General features: G+C 33.5%; 1 protein-coding gene across 1 annotated transcript; it reads right to left on the reverse strand.

The window, feature by feature from the left end:
- Positions 1-18272: 18272 nt before the first annotated feature.
- On the reverse strand, positions 18273-20373 carry LOC107877237 (premnaspirodiene oxygenase). Its single transcript, XM_016723929.2, has 2 exons — positions 19360-20373; positions 18273-19057 (listed from the first exon to the last, which is right to left on the reverse strand). Exons 1-2 carry the CDS (start codon positions 20245-20247, stop codon positions 18434-18436), a joined length of 1512 nt encoding a protein of 503 aa, XP_016579415.1. The 5' UTR covers positions 20248-20373; the 3' UTR covers positions 18273-18433.
- Positions 20374-21535: the final 1162 nt, after the last annotated feature.

Consider the following 21535-nt stretch of genomic DNA (forward strand, 5'->3'; position numbering starts at 1 on the left):
TCTCTGGGAAGGCTGGGTACGGTTAACACCGGATTGAGGATCCCGAGGTGGACTAGTTTAGATTGGAGGAACTCCTGGAGTAGCAACAAATTCTGGAGTATGAACTCTATTATGGTCTGCATCCCACAAGTAGGGAAGACATCATCAGCATAGGTATTCTGCTCGTTGGATCTATAGGGAGGCATGATCAATCTCTGAAATATAGGAAATCATGAGTTAGTGGACATTCAAACTCTATAGCACGAACTATAACATGAAGAAAAAAAAGAGACATTCCTAAAAGCCTAGTGGCTCCTTCCTTATAAGTATGGCGCGTTACATACCCATAAAATGGACTCTACCTGACACGACTTTGTAGACCCCCTGGCACCTGAACCGTGATCGGATATCAAGTTTATCAAAACCCGAACTGAGACTCCGGCCACGACGGGCATCCCAAACTATGAAGTCCCGAGAGGCCTCTTTGCTTGCAATCATAAGCATAAATCATCTAATATAATAATGCAGAAATAAACTGGAAAACATGATAGTTCTATTATTTCAACATAGCCATGCCAAACATAAGTCCATTGAAAAACCCAAAAACATCTATAATAAGTCTACGAAGTCTGTACTAAACTAAAAACAATAATTTATCTAAGACCAGGACAAAGCCCTCAGCTGGACCATGAACTAAAATCAAAAGGGAACCAACATATGTGAAAAAGACGCCTTCCGAAGTAAGGGAGGCTCACCAACTCTGAATGTCTGATAATGATCTACTGTTTAATGGGACCATGGGACTAGGTCTCAGAACCTGAAATATAGGAGGTTAATACACAAAGGTACCGATATGTGAAACAATCAAAAATAACACATTTTTATACAATGTACGTGAGAGAATTTCATAAGAACATTTAGCATAAGGTAAATGAAAACACATGGGCATTATTTGATGAGCTTACAAATATTTTCTTGTAATCAAGACTCAACTCTTTATTTTACTTATGAGCTAGATGGTACACCCTACAAGCCTAGTACCCATGAGCTATATGGGTCCGCTATTAACTCATCGGCTAAGCCCCCACATCCAAGGTTGCCGTAAGGATAGGGGTCCTAAATACTAGTCTAGTATACCAGTGCCTCAGGAGGAAGTATACATTGGCCATAGCCAATCATGTCTTCGGAATTGGCAAAACTCAATTTCCAACAATGAGCCCTTACACTCAAATGCCTTATTCGGGTAACCATCTAACTCTCTTTAAGCCCATTTTTAGTATTTTAAAACATACATCTTTCTGGAAATGTGGTCTAGTGTCTGAAAAATCTAGAGTCTAGTCTGTTCTGAGTCTGTTATGGCATTTATCTGATTTGGTATCGTCATATCGAGACTTACAAGTCGTATAAGCCATATAATATCATGGTGTAGTTTTTTTATTCAAAGAATGTTATTGGACTACCAAATATTTAAACAATGCAAGAGGATTCGTATTTCGAAATATGTGAAAACTTATGCAAAGATTCTCTCATTTTAATAATTTAACCCATGATGGCCAATTCCTTCATAACGAACCTTGCAATTATTTCAATTATTACATTTAATATTTATAAACAAGAAAAAACCCTCTCTTCAGTTCATAACCAACATCAAGTTCATAAATGATAGTAAAATATTTGGCTCATGTTTTAAGACATGCAACTAAATAACCCATAACATGTTAAATCAAGAGATATCATAATGAGAGGGGGAATTTCATTATTCATGCTCTCAATTCAAATTTCAAAACTGAAAACACATATATATTCGTGAACATAATTCAATTCTATGAAAAAGGCCTCAAGACCAAAACACTATATCATTTAAATGGGTTCATGGTTAGGTTATTCAAAAAAATCTTTCAAACCCTTTTTATGAACATAATTATATACCTTCAAAGCTTAGTAAAACAATAAACTTATGCCTATAGAGTTTAGGATAGTCCCTCATACCTTAACGATGAAGAAAAAGTGAAGGAATTGACCTTTGAAGCTTGAAGGTTCAAACCCTAGGTTATTTTCTCTTCTTGTGCTTAAGGAAAATGAACTAGGGATTTGTGGGTGTTAATATGTGATTAGGGACCTTAATTTTATCTATACTTATTTAGAAACAGATATGGGATGTAAAAGGACCTCTTCGATCTTAAAATAACTCAAAAATAGAGCATTATATTATTATGCCTTAACTGGGCGACGCATGCCCCATCGCCTAAGGCCAGGCTAGGCGACGCATGCCTCAATGCCAAAGGCTAGGTTGGGTAATGCATGCCCCATCGCCTGACCATTCCAGTGGCGATTGCGATGGCCATGCGATGCACGACCAATAACTGGGGTCCCATCTTGTGATGCACGACCAATTACAAGGGTCCCATCTTGCAACGTACACTAAAATTTGAGGTCCTAAAACACCCCTGACACCTTCCACAACGTCTAAACTTAGTTTACCATCGAAAAGAGGGTCCTAAAGTTCATTTTAAATGCATTATAGAGCGTTACAACTACGGGGTGTTACATTTATTTTAGGATTTCTATACACAATTATATCGGAAAACAATACAAAATCAGCTAATGGGCACATGCATGTATATGCAATGTACTGCAATGTATCTATATTGTGTGAATAACGTATAACCATGTATATTGATGTATAGACATCCATATACAGTGCTATATAAAATTTATACATTGTTATATGATGTATATATAGTGTATTGATAGAGTACAAATAGTATATAATTATAAATATATGATATATATAAACAACGTCTCCACACTATTGTAAACAAAACTAAATGAAGATGGAAAAATGACCATTGATTCTAATATTAATTTAATAGGATAACAAATTTACTGAACGAATATAATTAAATTTAAAATTTAAGGGTGGGAGAGAGAAAAGATAGGAGTGAATACCAATCTTGGGCCATTTTTGGTAATTATTTATAGTCGATCATTCCTTTTAATTTTTTCTTTATTATATTTAATTAACTTAACTAGCTAATATATATTTAAGAGTGAACATAATATTTTTTCAAATGGGTAAAGATCCACCCAAACCAATATAACTCTCTTTATATTCAGCTCTGCCTGACAATTCTATGTGATAAGAAAAAATTTTATATGACCTACTCAAGGCAAATTGCAATAACAAACCTTCAATTCTTAAGATTTATCATAATATGAAGGAGCATGTTATACTTAACCCTTTGGTGTGGAAAAAAGTCGCTAACTTGTTTCAAATTAGAGTATGCATCATCAATTGTCAATTTTTGTTTATTAGCACCAACTCTGCCACCACCTCTTCCATCCAAATCACTTTCAAAAACTTGGGATTGACTGTAGATTTATCCGAGGAAAATAACACATAACACATAGAACCTCAACTAAAAGTTGTCGGTCAAATTTATTGTTGTGGACCTCCTTTCCCCATATACTCCAATGGCGTTAAGTTACACTCGCATTCATTGTAAATCGGTACTTATTTTTTACTAAAAGTAAAAGTTTTTGATAGTTCTTCAAAATTGAAAAATCCCTTGAAACAATTGATATAACTAAATAAATAGTGGTTCTATTGCTATGTTATAGTTTTTGCCCAAAAATTAAATTAACAGACAAATAAAAAGTAAATAAGACACACCCGTACAAACACAACTTGGGTAAACACCCAATCTTTATCTTCATTGTGCTTGATAATTCTTAATGGTAGAAAATAAAAATGATAGATGTATGCTAATTTGTTCGCTATGGCAGAAAATGGAAAATAACACAAAGTTATGTACATAAAAATCAAAAGTCATACAAATCACACAATATATAACATCTAAAAATCATTAATTTATCAATAATTCAACAAATTCAAAGAGAAAAAATCAAAACAAGTCATGTACAAACAAAATTACTAAAGACCAAAAAAATAAACAGATAGCAAAGAGCTTACAATTCTCCATAGAAAGAATCAAATGGTTGCTTATCATTTGCATCATCTCTCGGTTGTTTCATGTGGTGAAAACAGAAAAGCAAATTCTGCAACAACTTTTACAATGAAAAAGACAAAGAAATACCGATTAAACATGTTTCATTCTCTAAAAAAACTCACCTTTTGACGTCTTCTGAGGTAGAAAAATCAAAAACCTTAGCAGTTAAATTAATGGCTTAGATGGTAAAAAACTTCTTTGAATTCATTTTTCTCTACTTTTTCCTTTTACCTTTTTCCTTATCTCTTTCCCTCCTCTTGGTCTTGGGAGCACCATAACACATACACATACAAGTTTGAGTTACCATGAATTAAAAGGTAGATAGATTAAGTGAAAAAATGAATTGAGAAAAAAGGTATTACTGTTTTATATCTTATGTTTTGCATAAAATATATATATATATATATATATATATATATATATATATATATATATATATATATATTATCTGATTGCTATGTAAAAAAGTATAATATTGAAATAGGCTCAAAATTATTGACAGGGGTGCATATTTGTAATTCATTAATGAGTCCAAATTTTTAAAATTCATAAGTAACTTACACAATACAAACAAATGTGTCTGAATAATTAATATACATATATTTGATTTATGCAAAGAAATTGTCACTATAAGTTTATTACATATATGATTATCACAAGACATATTAATTCAAAAAAACAAAATATTACTCAAAATGTCCCTTTTATACAATGATTGATTATTATTTTTATTTACATGTAACATAAGTTCTTTTATATATTTGAAAATTTGAGATCAACTAGAATCGTATTGATTAAACACTAAATGTCGTTGAATATTTTAAATTTTTAAAATTATACTTATCAATTTTCATAATAATCCATGGGGTAAATTAGGATGCCCTTTAAACAATTCTTTCACTATTGATATAACACCAATAGTATCAATTCCGTGAGGAATATTTAAAGACTTAGCTACACATAAATCACCAAATTACGAGTGCAATTAATGACAATAGGCTAATTATAGTAGTAATCCTTCACAACAACAACAACAACAACAAACCCAGTGTATTCCCACTTAGTGGGGTCTGGGGGGGGTAAGATGTACGCAGTCCATACCTCTACCTCTGATGAAGTAGAAAGGCTGTTTCCGAAAGACCCCCGGCTCAAGTCACGAGATAGTAGTAATCCTTCGATTCTTATAATTTATCATAATTTGAAGAAACTAGTATACTTCTCTCTTTGATCTGTAAACATGTCCCTAACTTGCTTAAGATAAGGAAAAGCATCATCAATAGTCAGCTTCGGCTTACTAGCTCCAACTCCATCAACAATGTTTCACCTCTTTCTTCTAGAGCACTTGCAGGAACTTGTACGATAAAACAAACTATAACAACCATTTACTAACTTATTCAATGCTTGTGAACACTAGAACAAGTAGTTCAACTAGTACTAAATCAAAATTAATGGAGAGGAGATACATAAGGAGTAGCAATCAAGTAAATATCATTCTCTTCGAGCAGATATTCCATTTGCCTCAGGCATGTCCAAATTACTTGCATTAATTCCTTCTGGAAGTTCAAATCAAAATTGTAAAGCAAATGGGCTAATGGAAGAGTAATAAGAGCTAAATCAAATTGTATTCAAGGAAAAATTCTTCCTCCCGCACCAAACGGAAGAAATTAAAAGTGATTTCCCATAAACTCAATAGAATTATTTTCAAATATCTTTGGTATGAAATATTCAAGATTTTTCCAACTCTCAGGATCTCTTTCAATTACCCACACATTAACCAAGACTTTACTTTTCAACGGTATAGTGCATCCATCTATCTGTATTTCCTCTCTGAATTCTCGTGAGACCAACAAAGGAGTCGGAGGATGTATCTTAAATGTCTCTTTGATCACTGACTTGAGGTAATCAAGCTTTTCAAGGTTAGTTTCATCATCTCATGTTTTCCTTCCCTTAAAGACTTCTCCCACTCCAGCTTGTGCTTTTGTCATGACGTTCAGACTTTTCATCATTTCGGACTTATTCACTCGATCAATCGTGGAAATGTGTATGAAAAGCCATAAAGACCTAATATAAAATATTTAACTTCTAATTTTTTAAGAAGTTTGCACTAATTAGCATCAAGTTATATATGTGTAACATCCGTGTCTATAACTAGTAAGGTTGAGTTGAGGTCATATTTATTTTCAAGCAAATTATGGTCCAGGGTTCCTTTTTAATTATTTATTAAAAAAGTATTGATGGAATCCAAGTGAACCCAAGAAAAAAATGAGAAACCAAAAAATATTTACAATGAAATTCAGCCCAAAAGTCATCGGGTTCGGGTATATTAAAATAAGACCCTCAAAAATAGGATTTCCTGATATGATCTCCTCTTCTCTAACTCTTCCATGCCACTGCTGAGGATGTGGCTATTGTCTCTTCCAAATGTTGGTCTCTATCTCTTTTTGTTGTGGGTGATAAACTATTTTTATGGTCAGAGAAGTTGGTGCTTTTTGTTCAGCTTTTAAAGGTAAATTCTGCATTAGTACCATTTTGGGTGCATATGACATATCTAATAGTACATAAAAAAGGATGTATATTAAAAGAGATAACTAATCAAATTGTTAGAGTTTTTATACAAATCATTGTCAAAAATCAATTCAATGTGAAATTTAATGGCTATTCAAAAATAGAATGAAAGAAAATCAGTCATCAATGAACTATCTTTCCTTTATATCTTACCCGTTGAACAACCACCAAATACAAAAAAAAAATACATAAAAATGGATATACTAAAGCTAGCATGAAATAAAATACTTTCCTTTTGTCTTCACTGAAATCGTTAAAGAAAAACTCTTTCATTTCAAAAAATATTCCAGATGAGAAAGGAGACACTAAAATGAAGTGTTAAAATTATTTTTCCTAATGAAACAAAAAGAGATGTCTTCTCACATTTGAAAGGAGAAAAATCAAGAGATAGATAGATGTAGTTATATTTATAGTGTCGCTTTATGGACCACAAGGGTGGATTAGGAGATGGACCAATGCAATTCTAATTTTTATAAAAGTTCACATAAATTAGCATCATCAATTACATATACACGTGCAACACGCATGTCCAAAATGAGTTTCAAATAAAAGATCGAGTTGAGATCATGTTGAAGTCTACATCATGCTTATTTTGGGTACATATGATATGTGTAATAGTATATAAAAGAGAAAGCTAATCATATCATCAGATATTATATACAGACTGCTGGAAAAATATCATTCAATGTGAAATCTAATTGCCATTCTAAAATAGCATATAAGAAAATCAATGATCAATAAACTTTCTTGCCTCTGTGTCTCACTCACAAAATGTCCACCAAGTACATACAAGACAAAAATACATAATGAGTGTATATACATAAATCAACACGCACGTGTGTGTATATATATATATATACATACATACATATATATGAATGATCTTGATGAGTTGATACATGGCCTATTCACGAAGATTAGCATTAGGGAGTAACAACACCAACTTGTTTGGAGTGAGAAAATCTTAGTCAAGAAGGTTTTTCTCAAAGAAGGAGAAGTAGAAATGTTGCACGATGATGGGTACAATGATGTTGATGAGAATTTCAAAAATGGTGACTATGGTAAATTCTCCATTAAATTTTCTTAATTATTTCGCAATGATATTTGGCAATCAAGATAATTTTCACGAAACACTTTCAATTCATAGAAGTTCATTCTTATTCTTATGAAGCAAATAACATTTACTATTGTATTGTACCCGAGACTAGACTTATGTTGATTCTAAATATCTCTTTCACCTCTCCTTTCTTCCTTAATTCTGATTGGTTAGCTTCTTCTTTCATACAAGCTACAGTCTAACAAACCCTTTCTTATGTTTTATGAACTTTTGCTTCAGTCTGTGTTTTTTGAATAATTGGGACCTAATGTTGATTTTTGACTTAAATATTAGCTCCAAGTTTGGAGCGGTCCTTCAAATTAGTTCAAGTATCATTTCTGGAATTCTTAGTGATTGTTCGGTTGCGTGCTCCTCGTCTGCCTATCTCACACTCACAAAGAAAATTTGAATTTCTTCTTTCATTTTCTTTACCAGAATCTTTCTTTTTATCATAGGTTGACTTCGCAGATACTTTATCCCAGGAGATTAGTGCCATCACAATGCAACATTTTAAGGGCTAAGGTCTTAAAATGAGAAACGAGGCACAAAAGTGAAGTATTTAATTCTTTAACCTTGTGAAAGAAAAAGAGTTGTTTGTTTATCTTTAAGATAAAATGAAGTTGGAGATAGAAAAATATAACTATATTTATAGTATCGCTTTTGGACCCCCGAAGTGGGTTAGGAGGACAAATGTAACTTCCAATTCCTAAAGAAGTTTCACTGATTAACATCAAATTATACATGTGCAATATACGTGCCCAAAACTAGTTTTTTAGTAAAAAGACTGAGTTAAGACATGTTGAATTCTACATGATGCTCATTTTCGATACATATGACATACTAATAGTATATAAAAAGAGTCAATTAATCATATTATTAGATATTTTATACAAATCACTAACAAAAGTTCATTCAATGAGAAATCTTATGGCCGTTCAAAAATAGCACAAAAGAAAATAAGTGATTAATAAGATTTCTTACCTCTATATCTCACTCATCACCATCAAATACAAGTCAAAAATTTATAGCTGAATAGATATACGGAAACTAACATGTACACAAAATTTATATATTTTATTTACGTGTTAATTTCTATATATCCGTTCATTATGAATGTGTTACAAAACTTGACGAGTTGATACATGGCCTCTGCATAAAGATTAACATCATGGATTAACAGCACCAACTTGTTTGGAATAAGAACACCTAAGTCAAGATGATTATGTTGTGTAACTACACGAGAAGAAGGAAGAGAAGAAATATTGCATAACGATTGAGACGATGTCGATGATGTCAATGTCAATTTAAAAAACGGTGACTCCAGTAAATTCCCTATTGAAAATTCTTAAAGAAAAAATTTTCATTTTCAAAAACTTTCCAAATATGTGAAAGAAGACTTTAACATGAAGCTTTTAATTATTTTTCCTAGTGAAAGATAAAAGAGTTATATTTTTTACCCTTAAAATAAAACAAAGTCAGAGATGAACGATATAACTATATTTATAGTGTCATCACTTGGCCCCCTGGGTGGGTTAGAGATGGAAAAATAATTGTTAAACTACAGCAAACACATCACTCACTTCACACACAAAGTCTACATAGTTGGAGCTTCACTCGAGAAGAAGAAAGGAAAACTGAATCTTATTGAGTGAGAAGGTTAGTTACAATGAGAATAATAGGGTAGACATTTATAGACTCACTTACATGATGATCATATGACCTTCTAGAACCTTCCTAACAACTTGATTAACTACTAACTACTCGACTGACTACTAACCACTTCAGCTAACAAACCAATAAAAGCAATAAAACAGTAACAACAACTTAAACAGTAACAACTTGATCAATGTAACAGTGCAGCTGCAACATTTAGTTCCCTTGCATCTTAACACTCCCCCTCAAGCTGCAGGGTGCAAAATGTTAAGCACACCAAGCTTGCCTAGGAGGTGCAAGTGTTGGTCTTGACTCAAACTCTTAGTGAGAATATCTGCAACTTGATGGTTTGTTGGAACATACATAGGCTGCACCAACCCTTCTTAGAACTTGTCTTTGATGAAGTGATAGTCAATCTCAATATATTTTATCCTTTCATGAAAAATAGGATTAGATGCAAGTTGAATAACTGACTTGGTATCACTGTATACTGTAATAGGTTTTATGATGGGTACCTTAAACTCTGAAAATAGACTTTCCAACGAATTGATTTCTGCCAAAGTTAAAATCATGCTTCAATATTCTACTTCAGCTGAACTCCTGGATACTGTCCGGTGCTTCTTAGATTTCCAGGATATTAATGAAACACCAAAATAATCTACATAACCAGTAACAGACCTCCTTGTATTTGGACATGCAACTCAACCAGAATCACACCAACATACAAGTTCTGCAGTAAGTTGAGCCTTGAGCCAAACACCTTGACCTATAGTTCCTTTTAAGTATCTTACTACCATGTTTGTTGATTTTGTATGGGACCTTTTAGATTGCTGCATGAACTGACTCTGAGTTTGCACAACATAACTAATATCTGGTCTGATTATAGTTGCATACATTAGCTTCCTAATCAACCAATGTTAAGAGGTAACATCTTTGAGAACAATATCTTCTGTAATACCTGCTCCCTTATCCACCTCAACTAAAGTCAGTCTGACATTAGTCTCTAGTGGAATAGGAGTTGGATTGGCACCAGAAAGTCTTGTGTCAGCAATAAGTTCCAAAATGTACTTTCTCTGTCTCAATATGACATTATTTGATTTCACACTTCAATGATCATATTATATTTAATCTCACCTACATCCTTGAGCTTGAATTACTGATGTAGTATTGTTATTGAATTATTTATGTCACTACCCAAGGCTACCCCTTAGTCATAACACGATGCTTACGTCCACAAGTGAACTTGAACTAACCCATGTTTTGGTACCTGCTATGAGCATTAAATAAAATAATACTAGAACATCATATATGGAAGTTGAACTGATCAAATACTGTTAAGATGTACTACTAAAACAATACTTAACATGTCTGAAACTGCTTATAAAACTAAAAATAGATCTGACTGTCTAAATATCTGAAAGGCTCTAAGACCTGGGGAGTTAATGGGACAAGTCCCCAACTAACTCCGACTATCTGAAATAAAGGAAATACTAAAAATAAATGTAGATACTTATCCTCAATAGATGAGGACTCACTACAACTGCTGCTGAGTGATACTAAACTGACTAAGGGTGATCGGAAAATTGAGCGTCCGAACCTATAAAGTGAAATCAATATAGAGCAAAAAAGAGTTTGCATTTAGTACTTTGAATGTACTGGTATGTAAGATAAGGACTAACAAAAATACATAGGGATACTGAATATGAGTGCATGAACATGTAAAATGAATGCAAAGCCACGCATAAACATGTACTGAAATGATGAATAACTGATATTTGAATTACTGAATAACAGATAAACTGAATAACTGAATAATTATATCTATACACTTGATCATTCAAACCTGAGCTAACATACTCTAAATACTGAACTGAACTGAGACTGTAGGAGCTATCACATAACTGATATTCCCTAATCTGAGATAATTGGGGTCCAACCTGTAACCCCAATTAGAAGGGTGCCAGTACCTTGCCACAGGTACTAACACATGTTTAACAATGTGGATTTACAAGGCTGATGTCCTAAAGGACTAGGGTGTCAGTCCTCTACTGGCGAGTGACCCCTAAGAGAGTGTCAGTCCTCTACTGGAGGGTGACATCTCATAACCTATAATGGCTACGTAGTTCTGAAATTTAGGGACTGCTATTAAAGGTCTCTGTACTCTACGGACAGGTAAGCCTTCATCCCTAGGTTCGCAAATTTCATGAAATAGGAAAAAGGATTTATACATGAAAAATAAAAGGGTTCTTTGGACTCAATGGGTGGAAGGAATCCCATTGATGAATATTTCACATACCCGAGTTGCTTGAATTCGAGAAAAAAAAGTTGAAATTGGGACCTTGAATGGTTGAATTCTTGGAATAAGCTTTCACTTTTGTGTTCTTGAGAATGGGAGATGATTATACATTATTAACTGATGATTAATGGGGTAAATAATGCCCCTCTTGGGTTTTTAATTCGTGAACTGGGCATTTTGGGAAGACAAAAAAAGACCAAAATACCCCTCTTTAACTTTAAGAAATCTGCCTAAAATTGTGCAGCCTCCATTCCATGGAGACTACGCGAAGGCCAGCCTCTGTGACACGCTACGTATCGCTTAAAGAAAACTGAAACTAAAAACATCAACTCTGACTGACTATCAATAAATTCTCTACAAATACTGACTAAAGGTTGTCAGTAAATGACCCCAACTATTCCTAATCAATATAAATGAATTAAAATAAAATACGGCTATAATTGAATTGTGCCCTCAAATGAAGATAACTCATCACATGCTGGCTGGAAGTTGCGAACTGCTTGATCATAATTCTGTGAGCTATAACCGATATCTACATTATGAAATAATGTAGCCACACAGACATATATGTGGCTAGTTCTTCTGGAATGTACTGAGTATACGGGGTGAATGTAAGTAAAAACCGATACAAATCATAAGCTTAAAAACATGCATGCTAAGTGTATACAAACTCCCCATAGTCATGAAAAAATTGAGATACTATAAAGTATAAATAGTAAACCATAAATCTAATAAAATCAATCATTACACTTAGTTTCTAAAATTATCTTTTCTGTGGGAGATTCTTACAATCAATATAAATCATGTGAGGAACATAGAATCCAATGTCTAACCCACATGAGGAGGGTTGCTCCATACCTTGCCATCAATATAGAGCCTAAACTAGACTAATTACTATATTGACCCCATTTTAACTAGGGAGACACTCTCTGGCGAGGATCCCTTTACCTATGGTGGACATAGATTCTAAAAATTTGGATACGCTGAACCCGCCCTCCTGATGCTAAATACTACTTCTAAAATATAATAATGCTCATAATATATGAAATTCACCATAAAGTGAACATATAGGTTTTTAAGTTTGAAAACCAATCATGCTTCTATTTATAAATCATACTCATGATTAAATACGTGAATTTCATATTATGTATGAGATTATAAAATCAAAAGTGAGATCATAATCATGTTGTGATAGACTGTAATCTAAAATAGTAAGTCTGAATTGGTTATAAATTGAACAAATCATGCTAAAATCATGGCATTTATCAACTCTGGAAATTTCATGTCAAAATTCTAAGGATCAATTCATATTATCTACCATGTGAGTAAAAACATGAGTAAATATTAATTTTTGTACTAGATAAAGTTTATGTCAAAAGAAAGCATCATAATTTCAAAAGCACGGAAAGCGAGTATAACTCTAATCATCAGATTCATAAATTCGTGTAAAAACTAAACTTTTTAGCATAAGGACGAAAGGTAATCTTTGTTCAAACTTTACATACCTGAACTTCTCAATTTTTTAAATAAGAACTTGAATTTGGAGCCTTGGAGTTGAACTTTGGGAAGAAATCCTAATTTCATTTCTGTAGAGAACGGAGAGGATAAAGATCTATGAAAACTTGATAAATGTTGAGTAAATTACTTTTATAGAGTGATTTAGGTTGTGGGGAAGGGTTTTGAGGTAAGGAAAGGATCAAACTACCCTTAAAAAAATAAAATTGCAGGAATTTCTCATCTGACAACTTTAGTTGACGGCTCGTCAACACCTGTCGTCAATCTTTAGACAATTTTGAGCTTTACTAGTTAAGTTTGACGATGTAAATTGACGGCTCATCAACTCATGCCGTCAATCTTTGGCAGACAGACACCTTCAAGTAAAATGAGCATAACTTTCTACTTTGATACTGAATTAAGGTAAAATAGATGTGTTAGACAGAGGACTCAAAAATTTGATTTTGTGGGTCTTGATCTCCAAAACTCCATATATTCTACAATTTATACTCCTTTAAATTTGACCTTGTAGTCTCGAATATTAAAACTCAATCAATAATAAATGATCCCAACTCAACTTTACTCAAAATGCTTTTTATGACCACGATTCGCATTGAAAGAACTTTACACACGAGGTAAATAATCATGACACGTATCTATTATTTAAAATAATCTCTTTTGAACCATTAAACATATGACGAACGGTTAAAAATATAGCTAGGAGTTTGTGGGGTGTTACACAAACCACTGGCAAAACTTATTTCAAAGTGAACTCTAATGACCTTTTTAAAGTAGCATGAAGAAAACCATCGATTAACCTTCTTGCCTTTGTATTTCATCCACTGAACAACCACCAAGTACTTGACAAAAACAAATATCAAGTAGATATATAGATACAAACACATATGCAAAACCTATATATATGTAAATATATATAGTAAAATATATGTAAGACGTGTCATATACCTTGATGACTTTATACATAACCTCTTCAAGAAGATTAGGATTATGGAGTAACAGCACTAAGTGATTTAAAACGAGAGTACCTAAGTCAAGAGGAATTTTGTGGAATTACGAAAGAAAAAGTAGAATAAATATTGCACGATAATGGAGAGGATAGAAATGATGTCAATGTGGATTTTAGAAATGGTGACTCTACAAGATTCTTCATTGAAAATTTTGAAAGAAAATATATTTTCTTTCAGAAACCTTCCAAATTAAAAAGGAGAGACCAAAATGAAGCGTTTAATATTTTTTTCTAGTGAAAGCAAAAGAGTTGTTTGTTTACCTTTAAGAGAAAAGATAGTAGGAGATGTATAAATTTAACTATATATATATTGTCATTTTTGGACACATGGGGTGGTTGGAGATGGATAAATGTAACTTCTAATTTTTAAAGAAGTTTGCACTATTTAATTAATATTGAATTATACACGTCCAACACACGTGTCTAAAATATTTTTTTTAATAAAAGACTTAATTGAAGTCATGTTGAATTCTAATTCCGGTTCATAATGGGTACATATATATATACATACATATATATACATACATCTATATATATGTGTGTGTATACATACATATATATATGTATATATACACACACACACATATATATATATTGAAATGCCCGGACCTTGACCTTTGCAAATTTCTTGAGCTTTAGGTTCTCTTCCCTTCTTATGACTCACACCACGAGTCGTAAGGTGTGATTATGGGTCAAATGACCCTAGTTGTAAGTTAACCAGTGTGTTATTGGCCAAGTTCACTCCTAGTTACGAGATACTCCTCACGAGTTGTATAATCATGTGACAAGTCATTAGGGTCCAGTCGTATGTTGTCCAGTGCCCAAGCCCTTGGTAAACTGCGATGGTCACGACTTACACCATATGAGTTGTATGATCTGGTGATGAGTGGGACTAGGAAGTAGTAAATTGGATAGTGTGTGGTGTCCAATTCTCTGTCTTGGTGATGAATCAATGGTATGACTCGTAAGTTATTGTGATGAGTCAATGTCTTGACTCGTAACCAAAGGCCAAATTTTATAGCTTTAAGCTGGGGGTACTTTGGACATTGTTCACCCCAAGCCCTTAAGACCCACATCTTATAACACCTTTTGATCATTTACTATACCCTTTACAAGATCAAACTCTATCTAAACTCTCTCTAAAACCTCTCAAGAAAGATTGGGCTAGGGTTTCTTTAAAGTAGTCATCTAAGAGCTTAAGGATCAAATTCTCTCCGTGAATCTTCGTAACTCAGGCATGTGACTCTTACCTCATTGTTAGCTCACTAAAAACATATGCTTAAAACATTGTTCATAAGTCATTAATGGTGGTTTTGAAAATCAAGGTTGAGGGTTTGAATGAATATTATTGGGTATTGCTTCCTCATGATTTAATTTATGATTATGCATGTTTTTTTAAAAATTTTGCACATGTGGGTGCATTGATAATTGTGGTTTAACTAAAGGGTCATGTTTAACCCTAAATATGATGGTTTTTGGTTTTGATAATGGTATGCTCTCAACCTGTTTGTGAAATTGTCAATGAGAATGAGTTTGTCACATGATGAATTATGCTTTGAACTAAGGCATTGGCCTAAGAATGTTAATGGTTGGTAAATGATTTTATGAAGATCTTGTTGCTAATATATTGATTTGAAACAATAAGTGGGTTCAAGTCCCTAAATGTTGAATTTAATTGACGTCTTTGTTAGACAATGGGTTTGAGTCCTAAGATGATTAAGAATGGTTTGGCATGTTGTACGCTTGCAAGTGGGGTTGGTATGATGATACCAACGGGATGTATTTGGTAAGTAATTGGATAAACAGTTGTGTATGTTTAATGGATATTTGATTGGGCTTTAAATAAAAATGTACAGCTGAGCCGTGCAAGTGGAGTCTGATAGACTAACAATAAAAACCACACTAGCTGGTGCGGGTGTCTATATGACTGGGAGGTTCGAGTCTCCCGAACTGAATATATGAGTGGGAGGTTCGAGTTTCTCATATTGTATACATTGGTGCTTAGTTCGCCTTGACTATGCTGGGATGATTGAGTCCCTCATAAAGTCATACACGGATATGGATATTCTCTGGTTCGTGTGGATACACGCACTAGGGCCCTTCCAGCTAGGGGAGAGCTGGGACCATATAACCCATAGGTGCCTTGTTATATGACGGTTCTGCTACACAACCCAGGTTAAGATTTTTGAAGTTCATGCTAAACCTTGTTCCCTATCCCGGCATGGTTTATATAAATATATATATATATATATATATGTATATATGTATATATGTGATTGCATATGGTTATTTGATTTGGTTTTGAATAATGGCATTATTTTATTCCTCTATCCGTGAGTTATATGCTAGTGCTCCAACTGCTAACCGTCTCCGGACGCTGTATTCCCGTGCGATGCAGGCACCGAAACTTCTTCTACTTTTTCTGTGTAGTGATCAGGTGCTCGAGTTAGTTCGTGGGTTGACATTAAAGTGGTGAGCTTCCATACTTCTGAAGGCTTTATTCCATGATCCTTATTTCCTATGTCTTTGACTTTATTTTGATTACTGTTGGGGGCATGTCCCGACATTTTATTGACTTTCAGTTTTGTAGAGACTTTGTTAGATTACTGTGGACTTGGGTGTTTTGGTTTGGTTGATTTTTTTGGTGACGGACGGTTGTTCGGTTACCGATGGATGATATAGACATATGATGAATCATTATTAGTTTTATTTTATGTTATCTTGTTATATGTTCGAAATTTATTTGACACTTAAAGTTGTTGTGCTGGCTAGGTTGGGTGAAGGGGGTGATCTCCGATCCACGTGTGACTTGAGATACCGGTCACGGCCAGACCCTGATTCGGATCGTGACATATATATATATATATATACACGCACACCTATAGTTTCAGTGACATATCTAAACTTTATAAGGCTTTATTACCTCCTCCCCACCACCACCACCATCAGTCCTAAACTCATTTTTCTATATATTTTTGCTATTTTATTGTTGATGTGGCTACCAAACGAAGTACAAAATAGTCTACAACTTTATAGCCACAACACCAAATTTTTGTGCCTAGACTAAAAGGATTTGTTGGTTGATTCTGAGAAGGGGTGTGCCTGATATGGTTTCACCCTCTTATTTATATTACTGCTCTTGGTAATTAATAAGATCTTTAATTTCCAAAAAAGGAAAAGTTACTTTACGTGACTAATATAAAATAATGTAATCAATAAAGGTTATGAAGGATTGAAATTATTGGGATTTAATCATCTATAATCAGAGTTATCATGTTTGACTTTTTAGGATTTAGTCATTTATAATCAGAGTTATCGGGTTTAATTTTTAATTATTGAAAATTAAAAAAATCGAATATATTTTATAAATAGCTAATTTTTAATTTTTATAAGTAAAAACTGGTATTATAATGAAATTTTAAATTTCACATATGAAATCATCACGTGAATTATCTTTATTAAATTAATAATTTTTAGTTTGTGTACATTATATTACCAAAATCCCATTCATGGTAGCCTATATAAAAGTCCGTTGTAAGTTGTAACCGAATAGTCATTGAGTTTGACCCATAAATTTCACTTTAAATACAATATATCAAAATTCAGAGTTAAAAGGTCAAACTTAATTTTGAAGCAAAAATGTCAAAATGCCTCATGCAATATGAGACAAACAAAATAGGGTAAATGACCGGCGCGGAGCTACTTGGACTTCAGGACTCGTCCGAATTTCCTTCTCTGAAAAATTACACTGTATACATAAAAAAAAAAAATTATGTATATATATATTAAACTGAATCCCCTTGATACAAGTAAAAAACTTTGTTTAGTGACAAAGGGGTGTAAACTTTCACGCAGAGGGCCTCACGGTCTCGGATTTGAGACCCATTCACGACAAATTTTTAATTTTTCTTTTTGCTTCCTGCGTTTGAGCCCACTTGATAGAAATTCTGCGCCTCTAGTAAATGGCAATGCGACTTGCATTGATTTTGACGCCCCACACTAGACGATGTTCAGTTTGTAGGGCCCATAAATAGATAATAAAGAAACTTGAGAACACGTGTCAAAGTTTATCCAAAATTTTAGACCTAAACATTTAATAGAAAGTACTTAACATATTTTAATTTGATTGTCCAAGTAATTTTTACTGACAAATTTAAGAAGCAATTAATATATTGAACCTTTCATTTATTTGATTCATTACTCATTATTGTACAATAAAATAAACTATTATAAGCATGTGCTTAGCTTATTCAATGCTTGTGCACACTAGAACAAGCTAGTGGTGCAAGCTGTACCAAAACAAAATTTCAGAGTTAATGGAGAGGAGATACATAAGGAGTAGCAATCAAGTAAAGATCCTTCTCTCTTCTAGCAGATATTCCATTTGCCTCAGTCATGTCCAAATTCGTCGCATTAATTCCTTCTGGAAGTTTCCAATCAAAATTGTAAAGCAAATGGGCTAATGGCAGAGTAATAAGAGACAAACCAAATTGTATTCCTGGACAAATTCGTCTTCCAGCACCAAACGGAAGAAACTGAAAGTGATTTCCAGTAAACTCAATTGAATTATTCTCAAATCTCTCTGGTATGAAACATTCAGGATTTTCCCAACTCTCGGGATCTCTTCCTATTGCCCAGACGTTAACCAAGACTTTGCTTTTTAATGGTATAGTAAATCCATCTATTTGTGCTTCCTCCCTGGATTCTCGCGGAACCAACAAAGGAGTTGGAGGATGTAACCTAAGTGTCTCTTTGATCACTAATTTGAGGTAATTAAGTTTTTCAAGGTTCGTTTCATCATCACATGTTTTCTTTTCCTTAAAGGCTTCTCTCACTTCAGCTTGTGCTTTTGCCATGAGATGCGGACTTCTCATCATTTCTGACAATGCCCAAATGACCGTTGAAGATGATGTATCAGATCCTGCTACGAACATATCCTACACAATGTATATATGCTCAAACAAGTAAGTGACTATACAACAATTTCCTTTCATGGATCATGCTCCCTCAAAATTGTGTTTTACCTTTTCATAATTGTCAAATAAGTTTGTTTCTTTTACATAAAGTTCAGTACTCTGAAAAAAGTTTTAGTAGCTGTATGTAATCAATGTACGAAACACATAAAATCATTGTCTGAAGTTTGGAAACGACATACTGAAACTTTGGTTTCATTAAAACGTTATCGTGCCAGCATGTTAACAAATTGGAAAGACAATGGAGAAAGGGGAATACAACTTACAAGAATAACTGCTTTTATGTTGTCATTTGTCAGGTAAACTGGAAATTCGCCGCTCTCCATGACTCTCAAAAACACATCGATCAAATTTTCAGTCCCAGACTCACCATTACAACTTCTTCCATTTGCACGATTCTCTCTATGAACATTAATAATGTTGTCCAAGACGGCGTCTATTTTATTGTGAGCTTTCGTTAATTTTGATTCCATACCGCTAATCCCATGCAGAAATTTTTTCGATGGGAACAAATCAGCCAGCTCAAATCCACCAGATAATGATTGTGCTTGATGAATCAATGTTATCAACTCTCGTTGATCTTTACACACGTTCCCAAATGCTGACCTACACGTCGAAGCATTCATAAACCATAGAAGCTTTTCTACTAAGTTGATTGGCGAATCTAAGTCCATGGATCGAATGGATGATAGGAGATTGGAGAGCTCATCTTGTCGAATTGGGCTGAAGGACTTGACCATCTTGGCACTAAGTAGCTCCAGGACAGTCAATTTACGCATATTTCTCCAGTACTCACCATATGGTGAAAAGGCAATGTCCTTACAGTTGTAACAAATAATTTTTCCCATCATGGTCTCTGGCCTAGATGCAAAAACGAGGTCATGAGTTTTTAGAATTTGTTTGGCCATGAGTGAGGAGGAGACAACTACTGTGGGAACTTCCCCAAGTTGTAAGTACATGATGGGGCCAAATTTTTGTGATAAGTTTCGGAGGACTCGATGTGGTAGTCCACTTGTCAAGTGGTGCACACTTCCAATAATAGGTAGCCTCCACGGGCCAGGAGGAAGCCGGGCTTTTGGCTTCCTCCATTTTTGAATTAGAAGAAAAAGGAAGGACATGAATAGAAGGAAGGAAACCAAGTGTTGAAAAACCATCTTAATTAGCACAGGAAAGAATGGAAATTAATTCGAGTTAATGGGGATTTTCCATATTGAGATGGTTTACTTATATAGAAAATAGTGAAGTACTAGTTGTTCATCAAGTTGATTGTCCAGGTTGGACCAAAGAACACCTAGGACAATTAGCCACTTTGCCCATTTTAAATCCAAATAAGCCATCAGCTCCAAAAAAAAAAAAAAAAAAACAATTATAAATAAATGGATTCATTAGCATGAGTTACAACACGTGCTATTTATATTTTATGCACACTTGATCCAAAGATATTGCAAAATAGGGATATAACTACTGAAAAAGTCAAAAACTACCTTCGGAGGTCAGTTTTTAGACAATAACGATTTCAAAGCAAAGGGATATTGATCGTGTAATATACTATAAATTACAATAAATTATTACAATTGAAAATAAAATGAACAAAAATGAAGAAAATAAGTATTATACTAGTTGAAAATATCTATGTTTAGCCAATTTTTCAAAATAGAGATGAAACTAGAGAAATGAGGATTTTTGAAGTTAGTCTTTATGAAAAAATTATTATTATTTCTTGAAAAACATCAGAACTCCAGAGGTCAATTTTTAAAACTACATCGTTATAGTAAAATGCACACCATTCACAGATCGAATCCCGATCCTTAACGTGTCCTACCTTTCTAGCTACCACTAAACGATTGGTGCACTTTCCCCATTTTTGTGCTAAAAAATCTAATTCCTTAGATCGATTTTGTTAAAAGAAAATAATTAAAAAAATATATATTATACCTTAAATCGACCTTTGAAGGTTAAATTTTTTTTCGAGTATTCTCTGGGGGTCGTTTTTTTGATCGATTTTTGCTGCTTTTTTCAATTTATAGTGTCTGTCTAGGTGAGCATAATAACATGTGGTTCAAAGATACTTAAACAAATATAATGTTTCAAGAAATGTTTCATACACTATTTAACAAAGAGAAAATACATCAAAACCCTCCTCAACTTGTAGTCAAAACTTACTCTAGACCCTAACTAATCGAACAATTATTTACCCCCTTAACATCTTTCAAGTGAATTAATTTCAACCTCAAAATCAAAATTCACTCTCACAACGGAGAGTGCACTACACACGCGCCATGTCACGCCAAATCAATGTTACATCAGTGCCATGTCATTGTCACGTAAGCTATTATAATTTTTTTAAAAAAAAAAAGTAATCCCACACACATACTTTTTATATATATATTTTAAAATATATATATATATATATATATATACTATTTATATATATATAGAGAG

This window comes from Capsicum annuum, chromosome 7, assembly GCF_002878395.1.
Source record: "Capsicum annuum cultivar UCD-10X-F1 chromosome 7, UCD10Xv1.1, whole genome shotgun sequence".
NCBI lineage: Eukaryota > Viridiplantae > Streptophyta > Magnoliopsida > Solanales > Solanaceae > Capsicum > Capsicum annuum.

What these genes read in the sequence shown, in the direction of transcription:
- LOC107877237 (XM_016723929.2), bottom strand. Translation starts at nt 20,247, where the DNA reads ATGGTTTTTCAACACTTGGTTTCCTTCCTTCTATTCATGTCCTTCCTT. An exon ending in ACATAAAAGCAGTTATTCTT is followed by an intron (nt 19,058 to 19,359) that starts GTAAGTTGTATT and finishes TACATTGTGTAG; the next exon opens with GATATGTTCGTAGCAGGATC.